Source organism: Atractosteus spatula, chromosome 14 (genome assembly GCF_055471065.1).
Source record: "Atractosteus spatula isolate fAtrSpa1 chromosome 14, fAtrSpa1.hap1, whole genome shotgun sequence".
Classification (NCBI taxonomy): Eukaryota; Metazoa; Chordata; class Actinopteri; order Semionotiformes; family Lepisosteidae; genus Atractosteus; species Atractosteus spatula.
The window spans coordinates 7,482,479-7,508,091 of NC_142719.1; the positions used below are offsets into that span (position 1 = coordinate 7,482,479).

A 25,613-nucleotide genomic window follows, 5' to 3' on the forward strand; every position below is an offset into this window, starting at 1 on the left:
GAAGAGGCACACACTGAAAAATGAACAGAGATTTTTTGCTGTAACTTACAATGGATGGATTTTGCAATCATGGTACAATTCCTATAATTCCACTAATGCTAAAAGAAAATGCCAGACTGAGAAACCAATTACATCCAGCTAAATGAGCAATAACAGACTTTTGAAATACATCAATTACTCCACATGATGCAAAAACAATACTAGAAGCACAGATGTTTCAATAAAATAATTAACTGCTAAAAATGAGACTATATATATTTAAGTGCCGTTCATATTATTTATCTGAAAGACTCCCAAGATTTTTAAATAAAACCTCTCTTAGCTGCCAATACACAGAGTGTGTTCAAATTGGTTTAAGGTAGTCTTAATTAAAAGAGAGCATAAAACAATCCTAAATGTATTCAAAAACACAAAGCACAAAAATTATTTACTGAATGAATGTGCTCCTTGCCAACATAAACCACCCCTGCAGCTATTCTGGAAAGCTCAGTGAAATGTCACTCTTCTGGGGTTCAGGGAAAGCAAAACGTATGAAAGAAACTGCCCCTAGCACATGCTGACAAAAAATTAATCTGCAAAGGGTCATTTGCAGTAACAGTGCATGTATTACAATGCAGAATTTGATGAATCACACACAAAATGTTGAAGAGTTTTTTGGACTTAGATCTGCGAAAGATTGTCGTCTTCTACGAGACGCTGACATGACCACCCTGAAGGGCTTGGGCAGCTGGGCCTCACCTTTCCGCATGGCACTGAAGGGGTCCTTGTTGGGCTCGTAAGGCATGCGGCCCATCATGTCAGGAGTGTTCATGCCTTGCTGGTATGCTGAGTTGGGGGTCATGGAATTTCGCCTTGGGAACGCTGGGTCGCTGCTGTCTGCAAAAGGGTCCTGCAGACTTACCACGCTACTCCTGGGAGAAAAAACACAGTTTAACCAGGGCAAAAAGGACAGCACTGATGAGAAAGCCAACATTGCACTAAAGACTATTTCACTTAAAAAAGCATTTGTATAATACTAACACTTTAGTACTTTATGATATGGTTGCTTGGACATTCAACCTGTAATACACTAGAATTCAAACATCTATTTTAATCCGAGACACAAACTTGTTCATTTCTATAGTTCCATCTATAATCTATAGTTCCAGGGTTCTACTTCGGATCTGTTTCTAGTCTCATGCCAAGGACTGGGATCTGCCCATTTCCACACCTCTACATTATTGTATTTATAGGAATTTAAGAAGCTCATAATAACTGGGAAAGTGCTGGGTTACCTGACTCCAGGCATGGGGGGCATCTGGCTGTGTGGTGTAGAGGCTGGGGTGGGAGGCTTCAGGTCCCCTCCCTCTGCCATTGAGCTGCTGGTCGACTGAGGGGTCTGAGGCCCTTGCAGAGACCCTGATCCCGCTGCGAGAACACAAACCCATCAGACAGGGAAAACGCGAGAGGACACTGCTAAACAAATGTTCCAGGACTGGACCCGCCAACTGAAAATCTGCAGAGGGACATTGGCTGTGCCATGATGACGTCACGTTCTGGACAGTGGCAAAAACAAAGCCGATGCCCATTAGCGTGGCTTTCATTTGTTTTTTTTAAGGATACTACTAAACATGCAGCTTATATATACATTCATAGATCCACCTCTCAATCTGTTAAGAAGAATCAAAACAGCATCGGTGATCAATTTTTCACATACTCACTACTGTAATTACAACAGTGAAGATCCTATTGTTTATAAAAGCAAAGGTTATGTTAAACATATTGCACTAATCAAATTCAAATCTTTAAATTTTATTTCTGACACATACTTATATAACATCATGTTAAATGATTGAGAGATTAGAACACTCATTCAGATCTAAAGGTCTTCAAAATTGTTTAGTCTTTGCTTGCCAGTACATGACATCTGTATTACAAAATCCATTTAAAATCCACATGGAATTAGACACCATTAATTAAAAGACATGCTCCGAGCAAAAAAACATTTTTCAGTACGCACTCTTCTGCCAAGCCCTCTTCCATATCCTGAATTTAGAGATCTCTAAAGAAATAATCGTCCAGTCACATTTGACTGTCAGATTATTGCGAATTCCAGCCAGCCTGTGTGTTTGTGATCCTGTTCACCCTTAACCACCAACCGTGACTTCTCACTATTAGTATGCAGTGTCTGATGACTCATGCTTTCTATTCATTAACTTGTACACATGCGAGGGTCACTGGCAGGTCACATTCATCCACACATTGGCACTTCACACACACCCCCCTCCTCCTCCTCCCTTCTCTACTGAGCCGGGATTTCCCTCTGCTAAGGATGTAGGGAGAGGAAGGGGGGAGTGAGGAAACTCGGAGAGAGTGTGACTTTACACACGCTTAGAACCCACCCTTTCCCATTCATCATTTCTGGCTTCGCACAAATCTCCAGGGAATTTGCCTCCGAAGCCCTCAGCCAAAACAACAACACCACGGATACAGTATCCCTCTAGACCACACTGGCAGGACTCAGCTTACAGACATTCTTTGCATAACAGGAGGAATCCCCCTTCCTGCCCCCGATCTCGAGCCCTGCATCCCTGCTCACGTGACAGCTCTTGGACGCACTCCGCACACACTGGCATGCTGCAGGAAGCCCAAGCCTCCTGTGCACATGGAATTACTTGGCAAACAGAGCAATCTGGATCCCACCGAAATCTTAAAAACAATCCTTATTCTCCCGCAGTAAAAATCACAGTCTTAAAGACGCATCAACACTGGCTGGCTCTTCTAAGGCAATAACCTGAACATCCCCGGGCCAGAGTTATCCCATATATCAATACAAATTTCACAATCGGGTGATCAATTACAGTTCCAAGAATAGTTAAGGGGTGAGAGGATCTGAAGGCCCCAGGTTATTGTAAACATCTGCATTAAAAGATCATAAAAAGCTTACTCAGATCTTCATGCAATGAACTCATTTCAAAATAACATATCCTGATTTGATAGGAAAAACTCAATCCGTGTTAACTGTAACTGGAGTGTTAAGCCAGAATTTCAATAAAATATGAAAGACGACAGTTTGCAATGGCAATACAAGATCTTGAAACGTATAAAATCAGGTTTATGTTTTTTTTTAGCAATCCAGAGCAACCCCTCAAATGAAAAGCACAGGAAGAATTATGGCATCAACGCGAGACGCAATGCAATTTCATCCTGGAAGGCAGAAAACCTGCTCCACTGACCTGGGGAAGGAGGCTGAATCTTGGGCTGGTTCTTCTTGGCCTCGGCAGCGGAGAAGATGTCCGGGGGAGGGTCCTCTCCGCGCTCGATCTTGCACTCGAAGGCGTACAGACACTGGATGTACTGCTTCTTCAGCGAGCTGGCAGCGCTGCTGGACGTACCCACGTTCAGGTTAGTCGCCAGCTCGCGCCACTTTTTATTCTTGTTCACCTGGAGAATAGTCAAAGAGCGGTAAAGTCAAGATCTTTAATTTGTAACGGGAAAATCCTGGCCATGTGACTTCGTTCTAAGCAAGTTCTAATTAACTGAAAAACATTTTGATTCACATGTACTGTTTATTTTTGCAGATCTCCAGCCAGGTAATTAGTCCTGGAATAGCATACTGCAACAGTAAATATCCTCTTTTACAAAAGTAGACCCTTTTTATCCAGCAATAAAGCCAACAGGTATTTGCTTCAAGCATTAAAAGCATGTTTTCTAGAATTCAGTCCATTTAGAAATGCAACCAAATGAATCACATTATCAATAAACAAAAGTTCTGTAAGTAACACTTTCACATGGCACGCATACTGGGTCGCAGACTACTAAAATTTAAATATAAGTTTACTAACCATACATTAGAAATCACATAGATTGTGATTTACATAGATTCAGCTGTTTCTTTAGGGTTTATTTTAACAAACAGAAAAAAACAACTTCAGCAGTCTGCTTCGTCAGTTAAATAAGCAGTTAAATTAAAGGGAATTAAGCTTTAAACAAAAAAAGGTGTAGGCAAATTGTCAATTTCTATCAGTGGCCCATTAAGTTTAGATTACCAAACTGCTTATACCATTTGAGGCTACTGACATTAAAAAAAAAGACGTCTGCAAATACCTTTAAGGGCATTATACTGAAAAGAACAAGCAATTAAGACAATGACTGAAAATTGATTTTAAATCTGCAGACTTCCAGTGCCATGTAGTGTTTGATTTTTCCCAAGTCCCCTTGAAAGGATTCAAAAGTTAATGTTGGCACTTTCAGAATAATGTGGTCTACTAGGATAATGACCAGTTTGCTGCAGTCATACCTGTGTGAGCCCCCCGATCTCTTTCACAGACACGTAGAGCCGGAAGAGGTCCAGCGGCTTGCGGCCCACAGCAGGGAGATTGTTCATCCCCATGGCCTTCTCTTCAGTGAAGGCCAGGTAACGGTCCACCCACATCTTCCGCTCAGGCTCTGGGCCCAGCTCGTACAGCTTGGTGATCTTCTCATTGGTCGTCGTGGAAGAGCTTGACTTCTACAATTCAGACAGGGTTCAGGGAGAGGGCTCTGTGCGGGAGCCTAGGAAGGCACTAAGACGAGGATCAGAAGTACACAATACTGCATAGTGCTGCAGTGATCCTGCCCTATTCAAAATTTGTTCTTCCTTATTTGGTTACCATGAGTACAAAGAAACCATTTTTAAAAATCCAAGGTGTACTTATTATCAAAATAACTGAGAAAAGCCTGCAGTATATCTATCATACTATGCTAACATACTTACCAGTAGAACATCACACATTCAGGACCTTTTCCTTTAAAATATGCAGGGCATATTCGTTTTGCCATTTTCTACTGAACAGCATATCTGAAGATTGCACACTATGTCCCACAAGGCAGGGATTAACACCTCATCGATAAGATTTTAACTTATTACCTTTGACTTTGTTTCAGGTTTGGGAGTCCCATCTGCCTTGTTGTTCATTTTCTGGGCTTGGTTTAATTTCACATCAAGACCCATTAACTCAGGACTGGGAGCCATCCCTAGGAAAGAGGAAAAAAATCAATATTTCAAAACTGCAAAAATCTTTTATATCTATCTTTAGAAGATATTAAAATGACTAACACAGCTGCCTAATACTGTATCTTATTGCTCCTAGTGAAGCAGCAGCTGGCACTTTTTAAATTTGAACACTGAACAGTTAAGACGTTGCATTTGATGCTAACTCCCCTGCAGCTATTGGCATGCAATTCGCAATGTAATTTACCGAGTCCCGACACTGAAACAGCAGGATTGTGGTCACAAGTTTAGAAGGGTTAACTAGCGAACTGCTCATACAATACAACATTGGAGTCGCTTGTGAGTTTGGTTCTCGCATTTTGGAAACACTAGTTAGAATATTTTTCCTAATTAAGCCCAAGAATGCTTCCATTCTTCAAGAAGAATTATCCATATGTGCAAAAGAAATCAATTGTAGCCGAAATGTGCTGTCATTGAGAAATATGGCTTGAGAAGCACTGCTTTCATCCGCACATGTACTCTGAGCACCACAAAGGCTCCAGTGCTTTCTCACCAGCAGTGTTGTTGGGCATGTTGCCTCCCATGGGGTAGGGGGGTCCCTGGGGGTTCATCATCCCAGGCATGCTGTTCATACTCTGTCCATAGGGGGTGCCAGCAGGAATCATGCCACTCTGGGGCATGTTGGGGTAGCCAGGTGGTCTGGAATAGAAAGCATACAAAATAGACTCTCTTTAAAACCTGAAGCACTCATTATTCCAATACACAAAAAGGACACCAATTAAAGCATCAATAACTTCCAACATAGACAGACATATTCCAGCAAGACACAATATTTCAGTTATCAGAGCACTGAGATTAAGAAGTTCAACCAGTCCAAACCAACTTATTTGGATATCTAATGAAGTTATTGCACTGATCTGGACATGCTTTAATACATAAATAAAAGTCTTGTTTAAACCTTTTACTCAAATTAAGACCAAAGAGGTATACATCAGCCATTCTGGGAAGCCACATCAAAGGGATTTTACAGTCTGAAAAATGAACAGATGACTCAGACGTAGAAGGTGTGAGATGTTTTTTTGCAGGAATGCTGGATGTAAAGCTACAGCTCTGAGGAATGGGGTTTAAATGGAAGAGATATTGCTTTGCCAGCCCTGATACATAACCACACAGCTAGAACAGGCCTGTCTTCTCATTCACCTGTCCTCCTCATTTTTTGGTTTCCCAGGTCAGCAGTTCGGCACAGACGTGTTCAATAAACAGAAGGCACTGTCTTGCCTTCTCTGATCTGCTGCTCGCTCAGGATGTTTAGCCTGTCTTCCTGACGTTATTCCTCCTCTCTGGTCATCAATTTCCTGCCTTCCTTCTGCTTGTCTATCTGCCTATATCACCTAACTTATCTCACTGACAGCTGCACAGCTCCTGTCCCTGAAGGCTTGTCTAATCAATTCCCAGATTTCAGCCTTCCAGCCAGCCTGTTGCTCATTAGGACCTTTAACACAGAACAAAGCTAATTAGGCTGAGGACAATTATGGAGACAGCACAGCAGCCACAGGATCCTGCTCTGTGTGCCATGTGACTGCCTGCCTTCTACAGTTAACATTCCCTATTTAAAAGCACTCTTCCAAGAGACTGGCTTCTTTACACTTTCCTGGGAATAATGAAATGGCTACAGCAGGCCTAAATTCAGCTCAGTAGCAGCTGCTATGAATTGAGCAGGTAGGCTTAGCAATAAGTGAGGATGACACATCTTGCCTTGCTCTGTTGGCTGCTTACATGCAACTAAAATGACACCACTATCATCTACAGAGGGGTCACATGAAAGAAAAAAAACATGGAAACTTATTTTCATACTATATCTACAAAGAGGCTAAAGCAAATCTTGCTGGAATCATTTCAACGCTAGCTACGAATGCAGCACAGTCAGTTTTGTCTTGTGGATCAAGGCCCCTCTGATGCAAGTGGGGTTCAAACAGTTGGTACCAGGGACATATGGTCGATTTTTACGATGACAAAACCCACCATTTGTATAAGCAATCTGACATGAGTCTCAGTTAAAATTCATTTTCTTTAGGATTTCTGAACTTCATAAGCAAAATTATTTAGATTTAGGATGTGTGAACTTCAAACATTTAAAGATGCAACACCCCTCAAAACTGATTTCAGTTATTGATATCCAGAATTAAAATTCAAAATGGCAAAAAGCAACCAGGAATTCAGAATACAGGATTTCAAAATACATTTTTGGCATATCTCAGACACCTGGATTTTCATCAGTACGAGACATAAAGCCTATGTAGATGGACACAGAAATGCCTACCTATTGTGTGAGGAGTTCACGGCTGCATGCATAGCAGCTGCAGCTGCCTCCTGGGCCTTCCTGTTGAGCCCACCCGGGGGAGGACACATCCCTGACCCCACCTGAGGGGGCATGCTGCCCATGTTGGGGCCCATGTTGGGGCCGTAGGGGCGGGTGCCCATCTGTCCCGGACCCATCCTACCCGGGGGCATCCCTGTGTATGGTGGTCCCCCTCCCTGCCCAGGCATGGGGTTCATGGAGCCACCCATTCCAGGCCCAGGGTAGCTGGCGTTGGGCATGCCAGTATAGTTGGGCTGCCTTGGGTAACCTGCCGGATGGACAAGAAAGTCACTAAAACAGGAGGAAGAAAGGGAAAACTATGAAGAAGTATTATATGCACTTGACACCAATGTAAATGGCTAGAACTAGGAGTCTCTGTACTGACCACACATGAACATCTATGAAATTATTAATTATTTCCGGGATGTACAAAAACTGACTCTCACACTCATTGCAATCAGCTGAACATGGTTAATGTAATCCTGAAAAAGCAGTACAGGCAAATTACACAGCTTGACAAGCAAGCAGCGTATACAAAACTTGCCAAGAGGATGTCTGAAAACAATCCCAACACTGCACTTGACACGCAATTTCATTTGTAATCAAAAAGACTAAAAAGCAACACTCTCCAGATAAGATTCACTCCTTCTGCAACTTCCCAGTAAATTCGTGTTTTTATTTGAGGGTGGTACGACAAACAATGAACATTTGAAAAGAAAGTTAAGAGTAAGCAGTAGGTTAAGAGTCAGTTTAAATGTAAATTCTTTAGGTTTTACAACACTAATAAGCTCCACAATTTTTTAAACTTCCTTTTCTATTTGGGATAAATAATGAATTTCTGCAGTTCAGAGAAGACATCTGAAAACCGCAAATAGTCTTTCACACTCAGCAATAAAATGAGGCTACAATCCTGCACTGTAGCTTGCATATACAAAAGGAAAAACTGCCTACATGCATTAAGTAATTCCATTTTGCCAAAAAGCAGAGGTTGTCTCGCATTCTAAATATACCTGAAAACTTATTGTTTTGCAGTCTATGCGAATTAACAACATTAATGTTTGTTGAAAAGTGTGATGCTTATTCTTTTATCTTAGAACTATTCAGAGCTTACAAGAAAGTCCATCACTTGCGAATGATGCAAATCATTTTGAGGTCACACTTCAGTTTATACTGAGGGTCTCTTCTGAATGACAATATTCAAAACATCCACGATTAAAAAATCAATTCACCAAGAAGTTGAGACCTTCAAAAAAGAATGGGACTGTGAAGTGAAATTTTCTGGGTATTCATTTATCAATTTAAAATAACCAAACAGTTTGTTCAAACAACTAGGAGAAAAGGTGATCAAAATATTTCAGGAGTAGCTACAATACCAGTAGGGAACCTTCTGGAATGCATGATCAATTATCATTTGAAACATTAAATCAGTAACTACAGAAAGCGTTTTTCATAAATCAATGTTTTTATCAATAGCTTCAGTGCAAGGTTTAATTAAGTTTTTATTGAGTTCACAGTTAGTGAAATAACAGTGTCCAAGGTGAATTCTGAAATATTTCCAGCAAATGGGAAATGAATAGGTGCTTTGGACTCTGTGCTAGCTGTAATATTCTATCATTACAATTCCATAAATGCTTTGAAAGCTTTTCTTAAAACTAACTATAGGCCATCAGGAGCAGCTCATAATTAACACATCAAGGCATTTATTCTGGATAATCAGCATTATAGCAGAAGATCCACAGCAGGAGTCCTGTAACTAGGTTACTACACAAAGTGCTACACCCTCCTGATGTGTAGATTATGTCACTTTGACACTGTAACAGACTCAAGCACGTGCAGACATGGTTTTAGCCAGACTCGCTCTCACCTTGAGGCCCATACTGGGCACCCTGAGGCCCGTAGTTGCCCATGGAGTTGTTTTGCTGATAAGGTCCCATCCCAGCATGCATCTGGCCTCCTGAGGACTGGCGTGGAGATAAGGCAGAGCCAGGCTGTGGGGACCCATAGGCAGGCATCTGGGGGTTCCTCTGCATGTACACTGCAAGTCACAAAAGACAGGCAGGATGGACTCCAAATCACTGCATTAAGCCACTGTTCTCACCCTTTCAATGTCATTTATGCTTGCAAAATTAGGAGTTTTACAAACTCTTAAACTGCCCTGGCGTCATTTCAACAGCCTTCTCACATCTCCAGTATGCGTAACCTCCGAAACACACCTCTGTCTTGCCCCATGGCAGACTGGTTCATGGAAGGGTGCAGGATACTCTCTGACTGCCCACTTGGAGGTCTGGGGGGCATCTGAGTCCCTGCAAGATGGGACAGCAGCAATAATCAGGAAATATTCCGTTTTTTTACGTTTCAGTTTCAGACGTTACTGTTGATAATCAGAGAAGGAGGCTAGGATCCGTCCCGCAGCCCTACCTGGTACACCTGCAGGGGACAGTGGTCCTGAGCGCGACTGGGTGACGCTGGCAGGCGAGCCCACGGGGGAGGGCGATGGCCCGCGGATGCCTGGCAGGTGGGGAGAGGTATGAGGGGAGAAAGGGGACTGGGCTGGATTGCTCTGCTCCCCCTGGCTGCTCGACACTCCTGAGGTACTCACTCCAGGGCTCAAGGCCCCCTCTGTGCCTGTGGGAAGGTCATCAATGGAGCCCGACAGATCCTGGATGGGAAACCGAAAGAGCACATGAGCAGAGAGCTCTAATAATCTAGACAGGTCACACAGACACCAGACCTTGGCAGTGCTCACAAAATTCAACTTAAAATGAAAAGTTATCCCCACCAAAAGACTAGTGGAACTTTTGTGACCATTGCAAACATAGCACTGAAAAACAATACAGATGTTATGACCAAAAGTGAAATAAAGACGCTCCTTTTTCCAAATGCACAGAAAAACTTATACAGTATGCTCTAGATTCCTTACTTCATAACATCAAATCTAAATGTCAAGGATAAAAACATGCAGGTAGCAAGATCTACATGATAGACCTGCAGTTAATGCCAATTATTTGAATGTTAAAAGTCTGCTGGTTTTCCAAACCCAGCCACTATCTGTGAAAAAACTAAAAGGGCACTCAGGTCTCCAGATGAGTTTACAAATCACGGCAGGGTTGATTTCATACAGACTGACTGTATAATAGCACCAAAAAACAAGAACCTTAGTCCCACTTTCTCCAAAATCTTGAGAAACCATTAAGTCCCGACAAACCGGTCTTGCTATAATCCTCTTCAACTGGTATTTGCCATAAAAGCCAAGCAGTCCAATAGTTCTCTAGAGGAACACAGCAGTTCCCATTACATGTACATTCCTTCCTCTTACCTCTTACCTATTGTCAATGTGTGTATAATGCCTTTCTGTATGTTTACTGTCTCAGTTAAAGAAGGGATTATTAATGGATTGTGTACACTAAAGTATAATCTTCAAAAGAGACTGCAGGAAGGCAAATTCTAATTCAGAATCTACCACACAAATACTCCAACAGCAGCACAAAACTAGTCAAATGATCCAAAGACTGGCTGATTTCTGTGGACTCTAGCAACTGTAGTGGCTGCTAGATTGTGTGGTACAGACTAATGATTGCCAATTCAGGTATTAAGGGGTAAATCACTTGGGATTCTAAGTGTTACACTAAATAAACTATGAAACTACTTTGAAATAGGAAGGTGGAAACTAGCACAGATCAGTGTCTGAAAAATCCCCCTTGGAAAGAGAACCAAAACACTTGCTAAAAAAGGAAGATCAAAGACAAAACTGCAACAAGTATGTGCATTTAACTGATGACAGCAGTCAGGACAATGTGTTCAACACAAAAGATAAAAGGACGCACTTTATACAATCTTAACCCCCCACCACCACACACACAAAATACATGTTCTGGACCAAAACCACACTGATTCTGCACCTGCGGCCAGAAAAGAGAGCTCCAAATATGGCAGTACAAAACAGGCCTGTTGAGATGCATCAGTATGAACTGCTGTGCCTTTTTCTCAACTCCTCTTTTTCAGTGCTCGTACCGACAGTTAGGTATGTGAGGGCTGGAGGAAACGCTCGGGCGTGTGTGTGTGTGAGTGGAGTCTGTACTCACGTGTTTCCCATGTGTTTCCCAGAGTTGCGAGCTCATCTGCCAGTCAGATCAAAAAAAACACTGGAAGGGGGCCAACTATTTCCCATAGAAATCTCACACTCCAAGGCTGGCTGCAGCCCCGAAGCCGGCGGTTTTTCACTTGAAACGGCGCCCGCTGCTATTTTTGGGACATGACCTGACGAAGGCACCCCAGAGGGAGCGACATTAGGAGGACGGCGATCAGAGCTGGAGCCGTTTCAGACACTCTTCCCCCCCTCCCTGTCTTTCACCCACTGCCAGCCCAGCTCCGCTCATGACCAGTGGTTTAAAACACACACTTCAGATTTTAGAAGAGGGAGGGCAGAGCCAGCAGCAAATCACCCTCCATTTACTTCTGTTCACTAGGCTGCGAGCTATCAGGAGAACTGTGCTAACTCGGGTTGCGATGCGGTGTCGTGACAGCTGTTCATTTAACTGGGAGCTTTATCTGCTGCTGTGGCTAGGGTAAGCCCGTCACCTGCTGATGCTGATCTGAGACATTTAACCCAGACTAAAGATCTACCGCACGGCGGATTCGCTAACAGGCATCCTTCACCGTGAAGCACACTGTGCAATAAGGTAGTATTCAACCTGACAAGCTTGCAGCAGCCCCCCAGCGCTATGTAGCACAACTGAAAAGTGGAGAGAGCACTTTCACGCCATAGTAGTGTTGCTGACGGCGCTGAAGAGGAATCTGACTACCTGATAAGGTGTTAAGAAAAAATAGTTTTCATTGTATTTTCTTTCCCCCCAGTTAAAAAATGTGAAAATAAGTGTTAGTTGTTTTACAACACTTTGTTTCCTTTTCTGGAACAAAGTGTAAAGCACAATAGAATTCTGTTACACCTATGTAGCATCTTGAAATCAGAAACTGACCTAACCAGCTTTGACCCTTATTGTCCCCACTAATTGAAGGTTTTCACACAACATTTCAGCTGATTACCTTCAACAGGATCCTCTAACCTTTCTTCCTCCTGCCCTTTTGTTTTCCAGGAGCCCTAACCATTGTTTCAATTTGTTCTGTGTTTACTTGGCTCACAAATCAACCATTGTATCTTCCTTTTAGTGCAACAAGACATTTAAGTTCTTGCTCACTTTAACTTGTCTTCCTGCAACTCATCCATTCTGCAATCAAGACACTAATAACAGATACGCTAATCTGAACAATTAACTCAAATAATCTATCCCTCTAACACAGGCATCACAAGACAAGTCATCTGACACCGAAGCCACTGATTTCATGGTCATAACAATGTATCTAAATCCACAGAAGACCTGAAAGAAGACCCTTGGAAGTCAGCCACTACAAACATGTAGAGATATTACTAACAACCACATGCCATTAAGCGAAGTCACATATACATCCATCTAAAACACCAAACCCCTTTGTTTAAAATTCAGTTACGTAGTGATCCATTTAGGCAATGTCCATAAACAAGAATAACAAATCTGATGGCTTCCATACATGTCTGTGTGAATCTGCGGGAAGTCCACACATGCACTGAGTGAATTCCTATGGCAGCTCCCCGAGGCAAACAACAACAAACTAAGAGGAGCAGACAGCCCTCCTCCTACCATGGACTCTCCGAGTAGGAGAGTTCACAGAACAATGGGTCATTGTGAGGCTGACAATAGCACATTCTCTACAATGTTGTTTGGAAAAGAAGAGGCCATGAAGTCCTTCCTTAAAACTGCTCAGAAAAGACAGCGAATATGTGGCTTCCCAGAGATTCTACCATACTGTCTATTACTCTCTGCTAAGACCTTCCACTCCAGAAGCTCAAATCGAAAGATAAAGATTGTAGAAAGGGAAACATAGTAAAACTCTTAAGTTCACAAGCTTGGTAGAGTGCCATCAGTGGAGTAATAGATCTACAAAAGAAATGGACAGCTTGACAGAGAATTGTTTATTCTATGGCCTGAAAAAGCAATGGATGTGGCAGCATCTACAGTTATGCTCTTCATATTTGTGGCTTTACTGACATCAAACATCAAGACATCAAAGTTTTTCAGGAACTGAAAATAGAATATGTATAATTACATTCAACAGCACTTGATACAATGGAATTTGTCAAAGATCAATGAAGAAAAACTGCTTAGAAAAGGACCTTTTCTTATGCAGCAATGTCTGAATTTGAATAAAAATTTCCTAACTTTCTCTAACTGAAGCATGTTTTGCATCAATACAATTGTATTATTGTGACAATATTCAAAAAGGAAAGAGTTAAACAATCATTTGCCCTTTATAATATGATCAGCATATCAAATGTTTAAGCACTGCAATTTACTATTTATATTGCATGTTTGTAATGCATCAAAACACAGATTTATGACAGCCAAAATAGATTTTTCAAACATTCCTAAAATAAGATTTTTTGCTAGAAAAACTATATTTGTATTGTGTGATTTATGGTAACTATTTCAAAGGCTTGTACACGCATTGCTGCATCTTAACCAGAGGCAAGGAGGGTGCCTTGAAAAGCATATCTATTTGGGATCTAAAACTTGCCTGGTTATCAAAAGACCCAATAATTCCAATTCATCCTCTTCTTTCCTCCGTGGGCATCTGAAGTGCTGTTCAGCCTAAGGGCATTCCAACATCCTGTCTGAAGCCCCCATTAAGAGATTACAACTAAATCAAATACTGTCTGTAGCCACAGAGCCGGATCCATTCCAACTGAGCTAGAGAAAAGACATCCCAGTGTCATACAGGATGTGCCTTGCGGCTTATTTAGGGATGCTGAAGGATAGAGTAAGATTTAATTACAGAGGTCAGGGAAAGAACAGCAGAGAAAGAGAAGAGTTTTCCAGCTTTCAGCTGTCCAATCTCTGCCCCCGATACTGACCAACTGTATTTATGGGCTATTTACATGTTTGATTTCTCAGCCATGCTGTTGTTGAAGATGCACATGTTAAAAAGTTCTTCCAGTTTGTACATCAGTATTTTTTCTCTGTACTATAAGTAATCCAGATTATTTTGCACATACAAATAAATTGAATGGTGAAAGAAACTGATTTAGTTATTGATCATGCTTAAACTATTTGCCATCTATAAAGAATATTTTCTCTGAGATACTTTTTAACTTTCTAAAATAAGAAATCACTGTAGAAAACACTCCTCTAGATACCATGGATGGATATTCCAGTTCAAAAATAAAAAATTTTTAAAAGGCACTGAACCCACACTGGTACACAAAGCCAGGATCGGAATACCCCTCCAGGGTTTAATCTTTCTTTAAAAAATAGTGCAGAAATGTCGCAATAAAGGAAGGAGATAACAAACACAAATCAATGGCCTGACTGTTGGACAACGAGCATTCTGATCTCTGTTCCCTTTTTCCCCAACACCGAGATGGACTATCCCTATATGTTCTGCAGGTTTCACTTCTCATGTTTAAAATTTCTATATTACTTCACTGGTTCTCCGTTATGTTACAACAAATCTGCGAGCCTCTGAGTTCAAGACGCATTTGAGGGACTATTAGGATTTGTTAGTAAATAAAATTCCACCTGCTGGCACTTTTCCATTGTGAAGGCTTTGATTCATAATCAGCCCTTCTATAGAACCATCCTTTTCTGTAGCTGTTCTGGAGCTGAGCAAACAGAGCCTCTGCTCCTCCTGCTTGCTGCAGTCATTGATTTTTCACAGCTCGATATTGCACACTGCCCAGTTCTGCTGACTACACAGCTTGCCCAGAAATTTAATTATGTCTCCACTGGCTGTGCCATTCAAAAATACTGGCTACTCATCACTGTGCACAGAAAGAGACAAGCCTTTCCCTTTTCAAACGAAAACCAGATCAACAAATGTGATAGAGGACTAATCAGCCCATCTCTCTGGTGCAGCCTGCTGCGCTCTGTACAAACAGTCCCCTCCCCTATCTGGGTTTCAGATCCTACGCATCTGTGTGCATGACAGCTTCCTTTCAGTTTGCTGTAATGCTGCAAAAGCCTCTTGTTTCAAAGTTCTTGTTTTCTCCCAGATTGCTCAGGCACTGCATATGCCACACTATACTATGCACTCAGACATTAGGTAAGCAAGGATTCCAAAGTGCTTTCTAACTCAAATAGGCTCAGATTCTGTCATGTCAAAAACTTACATCTGCAATATGCACCTTTTTAAGCCTTCAAAAATCATTTCCATGCCAGCAAAGGCTTACAGCACACTCATATCCAGAAAGCTGATAGAGGCAAGTTTGTTTTCACAGTTAACAAGGTTAGTTTCCAGTGACGCAGATATCGCAGAAGGTTCAAACGGATTTAAGTGGTGCAGAGCCAAGTCATTTTATAAGAGTTATTTCTGCTTCCATTCATTCTGTCATTTGGATGAGAGAGACAAAAAAAATCACACTAGCTAAATGGGTTAAACTGCCACCTTGTTAACATTCTTGCTTTAATGGTTCATAAAAACAAGTTTCTGATTCCATGACACTGTAAGAGAAGAGCAGGGGTATAAACCGACGTCCAGACTAAATTCCACTCTGGACTTTCATCTGGCCTCCCTAAATTTCTGCTTAAATACAAACCAATCACTCATCATAGTGAAGTAATTTCTTCTTTCTCCACTGGCTCTGCTGTGCAGGGGGGCCTGCTGAAGCAGTGGCAACTGTGTGCCACACAGGTGGGTGCTGCACCTCAGTGGTATAGTCCAAGACCCTGGAGAAAATCCATGCAGACGAGAACAAACTCAGACACTCCAGTCCAGAACTGAACCCATGAACCACCAGGCCGCTCTGTCAGCTGGAGATTCTTAGAATTCTGGCAGCAAGGAATTGGGAAGCAAAACCAACCATGACAGCTCTAACCAAAGAACTGTGGAAAAAGGCTGAAGGCATTACCATGTGGCATGCCACCTCCGCCCACCCCTTGCAGGCAGCAGGACAGCTTTCCGGCCAGAGTGACCGGTGAAGAGATCGAATTGCCTTCAGTGAACCAACACCAGTCATCATCACCCTCCACAAACCCAAAACTGATGGAACCATACACTGCAAATAACACAAATTTTATGCTGACTACTTCATTATAATAATGCACGTAATATTTCTACACTGCTCAAATATTAACCTTTCCGTACAAAACTGAAAGCTCTCTATACCTAAATGCTACTGCATCACTGTTTAGTAACTAGGCTGAAACAGCAATATTTTGTGACATTTGTGAAATCTCAGTGGCCACTTATTTTTAAGTTAAATGGTATGTATTGCTTATTTTGTGCAAAAGGCTCATTTAAAAAAATCCATTGGTGTTCCACACATGCAATGTTTTACCTTACACTAGAAAAACTGGAAGGCAAAACCAAGAGTCCTTGGTTCCCCATCAATCAACACTCACAGCAGAGTTTCTTAGATAACGCCAGCAAAGAGGAATTTGGCTATTAACAGGATCTGGTGTGGAAACAACTCACTATGGGGTCTCTCAGTTTCTCACTACCAAACCTGCTATTCAGTCTTCCCATTTAAATGCTTTACAATCAAACAGTGCTCACTAATCTTACAGTGGGGCACAACGAGGGATTTTACTTGAGAAACCCCCAGACTCCAACCAGCTTACACTATCAGCTTTACAGCTTATATGATCACCATTAGGAATTATTTTAAACAAAACAGATTAAACTGATTTTTACAAAAAGAATTTCTTTATAAAGCCTTGAAAAATGAACCCCTAGGGCATTAAATAAACCTTGGTGAGGAACAAGTAAGCTAACTGCTGGTCCTCATCGCTGAGAGCAGTACGACTGGTGTGGTCTGGCTTGCCTCCCTGACAGTACATGCTGTCGGGTCTCCACACTCGCACTGAGCATCCGATTTTCTTGTGTATCCTCTTGGCAAAAGAAAGTGATGCGTCTATTAGGCTGCCATGGCAACCGTGTTCTGCTCCACGTGTCTCGATGCACCAACACACATACTCCCAGGGGCTGAGGGGTCACAGCACAGTCAACTGCTACAAAGAGGAGGCTGTCGTTACAGGAAACGCAAGCCGACCTGAGCCTCCCTTCCTGCTCTGCGGCTTTAATTAAACCACCTCTTTACCCTGTGCTTTAAGTAATTGCCCTTACAGCTGCCCCTAGCCTTGATCGTTTCTCCTTAATTCCATAGTACAAGTAGCCTTCCACAGAAGCAGAATAATCTGCTTCGGAAGATCCCGGTTACAGAAACAAGGAACAGAACCTACAGAAATAAAAGCGATTATATAGCTTTTTTCCCCCGACCCAAACAAATGATCAAACCTCAGATAGGAGGAGAAGCATTTTATCAACCACCTGAGTGATGTATAGCAGTCCATATACAACAATAGCAGCACTGCACTGCAGTTCAAGTAGAGAAGTTCCTTAAATTCCCTCTTAATTCAGATGGTGAATGAAGGCTAGACTGTAAAAACCTGGAGTGGAATCTAGCCAAGACACTGAGGTTAACACCCCTGCCCTTTCAAAAACTGTCATGGGATCTTTAATGACCAAACAGGACCTCATTATGATTCATATACCTTCTTCTGCCTCGGTATAATATCAGATTTGCAAAAAAAAATCTAATCACTCTTACAAAGCAGGTCATTTGAAATCCAATTTGCTTTATTTTCCTTTCTTTCCAGTGGCAATCTGGTTTCCTCATAACCAATATTCAATAACTACTGTGGTCTGCCCAGACTGGGAAACAGAGTATTAAATCACAGAATACCTCCTCTTTAAAAAAAGCTTTCCATCTTTTTGTGGAAATGAGACAGGAATATGCAAAACAGCATGAGTGCATATGTGCTGAAGCAGCAGTCCATAGTGAAACACTTCAAGTACATTTCAGTATTCAAAGCTGTACAGTTCTTGAGGGTGTTCTTCAAATAATTCAGAATTGTATTACAACAGATGTGGTCAAAATCACCACAATAAGACGAAAGATGATGCTATGACAATCCAAGCTGTTGAAATGTCTACACAGGAATCTTCTTAAAATTTTATTTTTACCACAATAAAACAAAATATCGCCAAAACAGCATACATATAAAGTCTGTAGTCTTCCTGGCACAAAGCCCAAATCATATAAAAAGATAATTAAGTGCTTGTTTTAGAAAATATAAAGCATGGACACCTTTGGAAACAAAAGAATGAAAAACAGTATAAAGGCAGCCATCTTAGGATCTAAACAGAAAGCATACACTTCTCTTAAACGTTTAATGTCTCACTCTTATAATGTCCTGAAATTAGATGAATACAGTTTTGGAGTTAATTGAATTTCACATTTAAAAAAAGATTCAGTCCTTTTTTTGGTTTCATGAACTTGGAAAGTTTTCAACTGCACACAGTCCTGGCAAAGTTGTCAAGTCTGTAAAGCAAGAACATGCATTTCACAGCCAACTGAGTCCCCTCACAAACTCACCAGTGTCCAATCTGGCTCAGCATCAAAACACACTGAACAGCAACAAGTTTAAACATTTAAAGAGTATTTAAATAAGGCAGTCCTAGAACTACCAGCACTTTCAATTCCATGTGGCCCTACTTGAAGTCAAGCTTAGGTACTGAAATCAATAGCCCAGCTTTCTTCAGCTCATTACCCATCTCAGAAAAAGGCAGGAACCCTGTCAGTTTAAGACCATGGCAGAACTGCATGTTCTTGCGGCAGAAGGCTGAGAGAACAGGTTGAGAGAAGCTGAGAGGACCTACACTCAAACTCTCCATCTTTTTTGCTTACACATAGCTGTTCTATCAACAGGATATACACTAGCAAGTGTGAATGAAAGGTATTAAGTAAAGATTCTGAAACTGGTCTTAAAATGTTATGCTGGATATAGAGAACCACGAAAGGCCATTCTGAGAGTTTCTGGTATAATGTTACTCGCCCATACACCCCCAAGCAAACTAATCTGATATAAAGGTAGTTAAATGAAGACAGCCAAAGCCTATGGCAATGTCTCGATGTGATATTAAGGAAAAGTGAGGCCATGCTATTGCCACAAACAATGCCAATGGAGACCAACCATTAGGCCCCATAATAAAATAAAATGACACACCCACCAACTGCCAATTATAAATCCAGTACTGTGTGGCAGCTTTCCAATGGGCAAATACAACATGTCTCTGTGAATTAGAAAACTGCCATCGAGTGATGTGTTTGTAATCTGCTTTCAGGTGGTGGGCTAAGCTTTTGATTTAATCCAGGTCTGTGGACATGGATGGGCATAGAGCTTTCTTCTCACACGCTTCTTCAATCAGATTCACCCTAAGTAAGGATCACAACCCTGTGCCTGCTTACAAAATTCAGGTCTATGGGATGAGATTTTAGAAACGATTCTTGTACAATAATGGCTCCTGCTATCCTGCCACTGTGAGAATTCTAAACACACTTGAGATCCAAGGCTTTGCAGAGCTGAGCTTAACCATAAGAGGGCACTCCCATTCCATTAGAAATACAGAAGAGGCCTATCTGTGGGCTTTGGTAAAGAAACCTCTGTCTCGATAATCAATTCATCACGTATTCACATGTATTTTATAAAGAATCTTAAAAAAATACAGAATGAAGAAGTGTATGGGGAAAAAAAGGAAAACAATTTGCCTTCATACAAACAGGAAATAAAACAGTGATCTGGTACCTCAGCATCCACAGCATCCACAACCAATTACTTGTTTCACATTTAATACTAGTGCATTATTTATCCTCAATGAAGACGCAAAAAACAAACACTCCTCACAAAATGAGCCACTCCCTTCATTACAATTACAAGAACTCTAACAACTGACAGTATCAAAGTAAAAGCTGTCTGCAAGAAATTACCTCCACATAACTTTGCTCATTTAGCTCCTCTGAAGTTATAAACAAAAAATCAAGGAACTGACTACATTCAGGCTGCAAACTGGCATTTTTAAGGGATGAAGATAAATTCACCTCAATCCCAACCCAGTTACCCCTCTCTTCCTTAATCCAGGTTTGGGCTTCTGCCAAACCACAAGACAACTCATCTGTAGCTTCTGACAGAATTCACAAAACTGAAAAAAGAACAACCAAAGAACAAATGTTTTGACCTGTCTGCCTCAGCGCAGTGAACAGATCTTTTGAGAAATATGAATTGCTACACATTATCTCTTAAAAAGTAGTCAAAAACCCTATTATTTGTTAATACCGAGGCCTGATCATCTTACCACAGTAAGAACAGCAGGGCTGCATCCCCGTGCTCATCAATAAGAGGGCATTTACAAGAGCTACTTCAACCAAAATAATGCTTTTATTACATGCTTTTCAGAACATAACATAATCCCAAGCTTTCAATAAAAGGTTTATTGCTATATTATAAATGCTTTTCAAATTTTTTTTATCAATGCTCTAACCATGAAAGCTTAAACCATTTTGACTGAAATTCTTTTTCAGTCTCTAAGGTAGTCTTGAAGCATTCATATGCGATTCAAGTGTCATTCAATCTTGAATGACAGAAAGCTAAAAGGACACACTATGAACATCTCGCAGAAAACAGGCTACAGCAAGTTGCTGACAGGAACTGGTAAGCTTAAAAAATGAGAAGTGAGAATTTCAGAATCCTGCTCTGGACAGCATAATGGAATAAGTCCATTGCATACTGCCATTCAGCATGTGTGTATATGGACATACATTGTTGGGAAAATGCAAATGTCACAACACTTAAACAACTAATTTTCTTACAGAGCAATACGTATATCCTCCTTCTAAAAAAAATCCGATGACGGGGGGGGGGGGGGGAATCTGAAAGTAGGATGACCAAGATAAAGAAAAGCAAATGTTTGTGTTTATGCAGAATACACCAGCAGTGTGCTTTACCCTAATTGCGTCCTGTGTGATTTGATTTGTGAGGTAATTCACGGGAGGAGCAGACAGCCTGAGGTGTCATTCATGTCCCGATTGCTACTAACAACAGAACGGCAGTGTGTGAGGAGCCTTTTGTTTGCCTCACAATAGCAGCAGGGAGCCCTAGTGAGCAGCACAGATGCCCAGCCCAGCACAAAACAGCCCGAACTGGGGGTGTCTGCTCCCGAGACAGTCTCTCTCCCTGGAGTAACCTTTCAAAGGCTCCCCTTCCCTCTGCTCAAGGCCTTATCTTGATGGCAAAGTCAATTCTGGACAGCTGCCACATTTTAATTCATAGCACAGCAGGGACAGAACCAAATCCATTTTACCCTGTTAAAAGCAGAAAAGACTGCATTCTAAGTTTAATTGTGTTGCTAATGCAGAGTTGAATAAACTAATTTCATCCAAGTGCTGGTGCCATCATCACTGCTGTATTTTATATCTAAACTGACGGACATAACTAATAAAGACAAAAGGGAAAGCTGGACTTTAAGAACCTAAGGTTACAGGGTTAGTGTGGAGGGAACCGTACACAAAGAAGTGTTTAATAAAATAGAAACTAAGGTGGCACTAAATCTCAGGACACCTGAAAGAAACATGGAGTAGGTTTGAGTCAACTAAAATTGGGTGCCTCAATACGCCTACCTTCATGTAATTAGGGTGTCTCAATTCCTTTTATAGAATAAAACACTACTGTGAAAAAGTGAGGGCTACAGTGGAAAGCAGGCAGAGCCCCAGAATCTGAATACTGTGCACACAGGAAGCACAGGCCCAGAAGCCAGGGACCAGAATAGAAACAGGAAACACGCCCCAGACGCTGAATACTGCAATACCGCAGCTCGCAAAACAAGGTCGACCAGAGCAGTGTTATGAAAGCTGATTTACAGAGCCACTGCTACAAGGCAACCAAGCACAGAGGCAGGCCTGAAGACTTGCAGCGTGGCGGTCTGCGTCTCGCTGCACGGCTACAAAAACAGCCACTGCTGCGGCCGTCTGGAAAAAAAGACCAGAAAACAGCCTAAAAACCCTGGCAGCCAAACAAAGGCATATGAGGAAAAAATCGTAGGTGGTCCTCAACTCGACTAGGCCAGTACAAGTCCTGAGAAAGTCCACAAATAATGCCTTCTTGCCTTTCGTTTCCCATAACCACCTTTCTAGCCTTAGTATAGCGACTTAATTAAATTCTAAAGGGAGAAAAGAAGTCTGGATGACCAACCATGCCTCAAGCTCGGTCATATGAACCACCGATGAACTGGGAAGATTCCCCACAGGCTGTGAGCCAGTGTGGGCACACACACAGGCGGGGGGGGGGGGAGGGGTCTCATCGTGAAGAGACGCTCTTGGCAGTGGTCAACACTTGGGTTTTGGGGGCGGGGTCGTCTGGGATTAGCTTTCAGCGGGACTCCAGTACAAAAGCCCGTCTTGCTGAGGTGTCGAGAGAGATTAAAAAAAGAAAAGATTTCCCACGGACAAACAGGAAGAGGATGTGACTTTTCCAGAAAAGTGAAAGCGTGACAGTGCTGACAACAAAGCAGCAGCTCTCGGCTGAGGTTGTGTGAAGCTCGGCACACCAGCACCCCTGACTCATCGGCTGCCCTGGGAATCCCACCAGGTTTTCTCTTCCAACAGTCTCAGCGTGGCAAAAACGACAACGCCTGACACACATGTAAAACCTTCAAGTCTGAAGACGTTTTCATGTCATGTACAAACCATAAGAGTGAATTTAGCCCAAAGAGCTCCATCATCCAAGAAATGCTGGCTATTCCTCTACACTCTCCAACTGCCCCACATTAGGAATACTGTTTTCTGTGGCCTCCAAATATTTGTTTTGGCTTAGTTAACTTTTATTAATTTCTAAAAGGAATGAAGAATGTTTCATTTAAATGTGATTCCAGAATCTTCAGATCGAGAGGCAACCTACATTGAGAAGCAGACAGAGCAAAAATGAGTATTTTCTTTACAGAAGCACTGTCCAAACTGTGACGCTGTATTACAGAACAAACTGCTGTTACACAACATTAACAGGTCTAGAGGGACTGGACTGCAGCCATCCTTGATGGACTAAAAATTATACTGTCAAATGCACATGCTTTAAATAGCTGGTGACCCACAAGAGAAACCTCTAAAATAAAACTATTTAAATGAATGCTTTACCCTAGCAGTTTTAAAAAGCAGCACTCAACATATAGGCTGTGTTCGTAGATGAACACTTTTTGTCAGTGACAATGTCTTCATCTCACTTTATTCCATTGTATTTCAAAGCTGTCCTCTCAAATTAATAGTCATTTCTTCCGCTGAAGAGGGTTAATTTGTATTAGTTCATGGAAATATGTGTAAAGGAAAATGGTATTTGGAGGTGTATCAGCCAGTTGCCTGAGCCCGGATTTAAAGCAAAAAACTTGTTATAATCACTGCATAAACTCACTCTTTCACATTGAACAGTCATCGTGTTAATACAACTTTAATTTAGCAGATGCCATATAAAAGACAAGTTGCCTAAGAGATAAAGAATGACTGTTTTAACTAGACCGTTCCCTGCCTAAAAACTATGTAGCTGGTGTGCTGTTGTAAACAGTAAGGGAAAGCTGACACAGTACTTGCTTACAGTTTCTTACAGACCACTTTTCTACAGGCAAAAGCCCCACATGGTGGAAAATCATAGTTTTTCCATTTAATCCACCTACAGTTCTGAAAAGATTAATATCAGCTCAGGAAAAAAAAAACTAATAAAAATTTAGTGGCAGTACTGCTGAATATGACATTCCTGTAAAGGCTTCTATGGTATTGTGTGAAACAGGCAGGAGGTGCTCAAATTACAGACTGAATTCAACTGAAATTGAAAAGCTACTCTTTGTATTTTGACCCCTGTAGCACAACATAAAAATACCTTGAAGTCCCAGCTTTCTGATAAGAGTCAAATATACACCGTACAACAGACCATACCAAATAAAAATGCTGGGAAAAATCAGCTGGCATCAATGAAGATGTAGTGTTCACATTTCCTTTTATGTGTTTCCCTGTTGCTTCCTGCTCTACACTCAATCTCTCATAGCCAGTAACAGACTGTCATTTATACTCTTCTATTGTCAAACTGTTGCCACTTGCCATTGTGAGGAAGAGTGGATGGGATAGCTCAAAAGTTTCCATTGGATAAGGAGGGGGGACCTGCTCTGATGGCATTACTCTTCTCCTAATTTCTCAGTAAAGACCCCCCTAGCCTCTCCCTTCTTAAGGTCTGCTGATCCAGTTTCTCGTTTGCTACAGCATGCTGGACTGTCCCATTTATTTCCATTCTTGGTCTCTGGGTCAAGAACTTTGTTGCTCTTTTTGCAAAAATAAAGCAAGTAGCATTTCTAGCATAGAAATCTTTGAGCAACTAACAGACTTTGCCTTCAAATATATGGCAAGGCCAAATGGTTAAATAACTGCCATACAACAGCATATCAAATCAAACAGATTATGTTCTAATAATTGAAAAAGGAATACATTAATAGAAAACTGGGTTTTGAACACCTGTAATTTGATAGGGTTGGAAACAAGGGAACCAACACAAAGCAAAAAAATGTATCTTTTCTAGCTTTAAATCCATTCACCACAGCAAACACAATGAGCCACAAGATAGCCTGAAAAACCGGGCAAACTGGTTATCAGATCCCTACTTAAGTTGGCACACAGTAATCTCTACACAAAATGTGACAGATCCAGAAGGTAGTGATTAAGTGATCCAGGAAGCAGTGATTAAGTAAAATCTGTTCATCCCACCAATAGCATGATTACTCTTGACAGAATCAAAAACGGAAGAGTAGGGACTTCTCTGAAAAAGTAACCTCCAGATCTAATTCCATGGCCTCCAAAAAAGGGCCTAGAGCATCCCCTGGTTACAGCCTATTGGCATACAAAAGAAAAACACTCTTATCACTGCCAAAAACACCATTTGTTAACCAATTAACATAATACCACAAAGAATTCCACTTCTCCACAGCAAAGAAAGTTCAAACCCTCAATCATTTTCAAACCACTGCAATCCCAGAGTAACTGTGTGGGGTGGTGATCAGATACCACAACCCGACAGAACAAACCGCAGCTCACACCCCACCCCCTTACAAATCGATGCTCCAATAAAAATGATGCCACATCTAATAATAAAAAACTGAACAGAAATCCAAGCGTTTTCTATAAATGCGTATCAGCAGCAATGGAGAGTTAAGTATACGGATTTCACAACCATTATAAAATAAATTCACTTCTCTTTCAATAAACGTCCACAGCTTAACTTGAGGTATGTTAGTGTTCGTTTGCTTCATCTGAAAGGCAGAAAAATGAAAACATTTTACAGAGCACCAACACTAGGTCACAGGTTAAATGGCACTGAAATTAATTTT

The 25,613-nt window shown here is 41.5% G+C and overlaps 1 protein-coding gene across 1 annotated transcript in view; it reads right to left on the bottom strand.

Annotated features, from left to right (window-relative positions):
- arid1aa (AT-rich interaction domain 1Aa) overlaps nt 1-25,613 on the bottom strand; it is a 67,257-nt gene that overhangs the window by 6,954 nt on the left and 34,690 nt on the right. Inside the window, exons 5-14 of the mRNA XM_088932360.1 lie at nt 9,750-9,990; nt 9,545-9,634; nt 9,196-9,366; nt 7,293-7,599; nt 5,526-5,671; nt 4,889-4,995; nt 4,280-4,489; nt 3,216-3,423; nt 1,275-1,407; nt 739-911 (exon numbers count right to left, since the gene is read on the bottom strand). Coding sequence (XP_088788486.1) covers nt 739-911; nt 1,275-1,407; nt 3,216-3,423; nt 4,280-4,489; nt 4,889-4,995; nt 5,526-5,671; nt 7,293-7,599; nt 9,196-9,366; nt 9,545-9,634; nt 9,750-9,990 — 1,786 coding nt within the window. The remainder of the gene's footprint in view (nt 1-738; nt 912-1,274; nt 1,408-3,215; nt 3,424-4,279; nt 4,490-4,888; nt 4,996-5,525; nt 5,672-7,292; nt 7,600-9,195; nt 9,367-9,544; nt 9,635-9,749; nt 9,991-25,613) is intronic.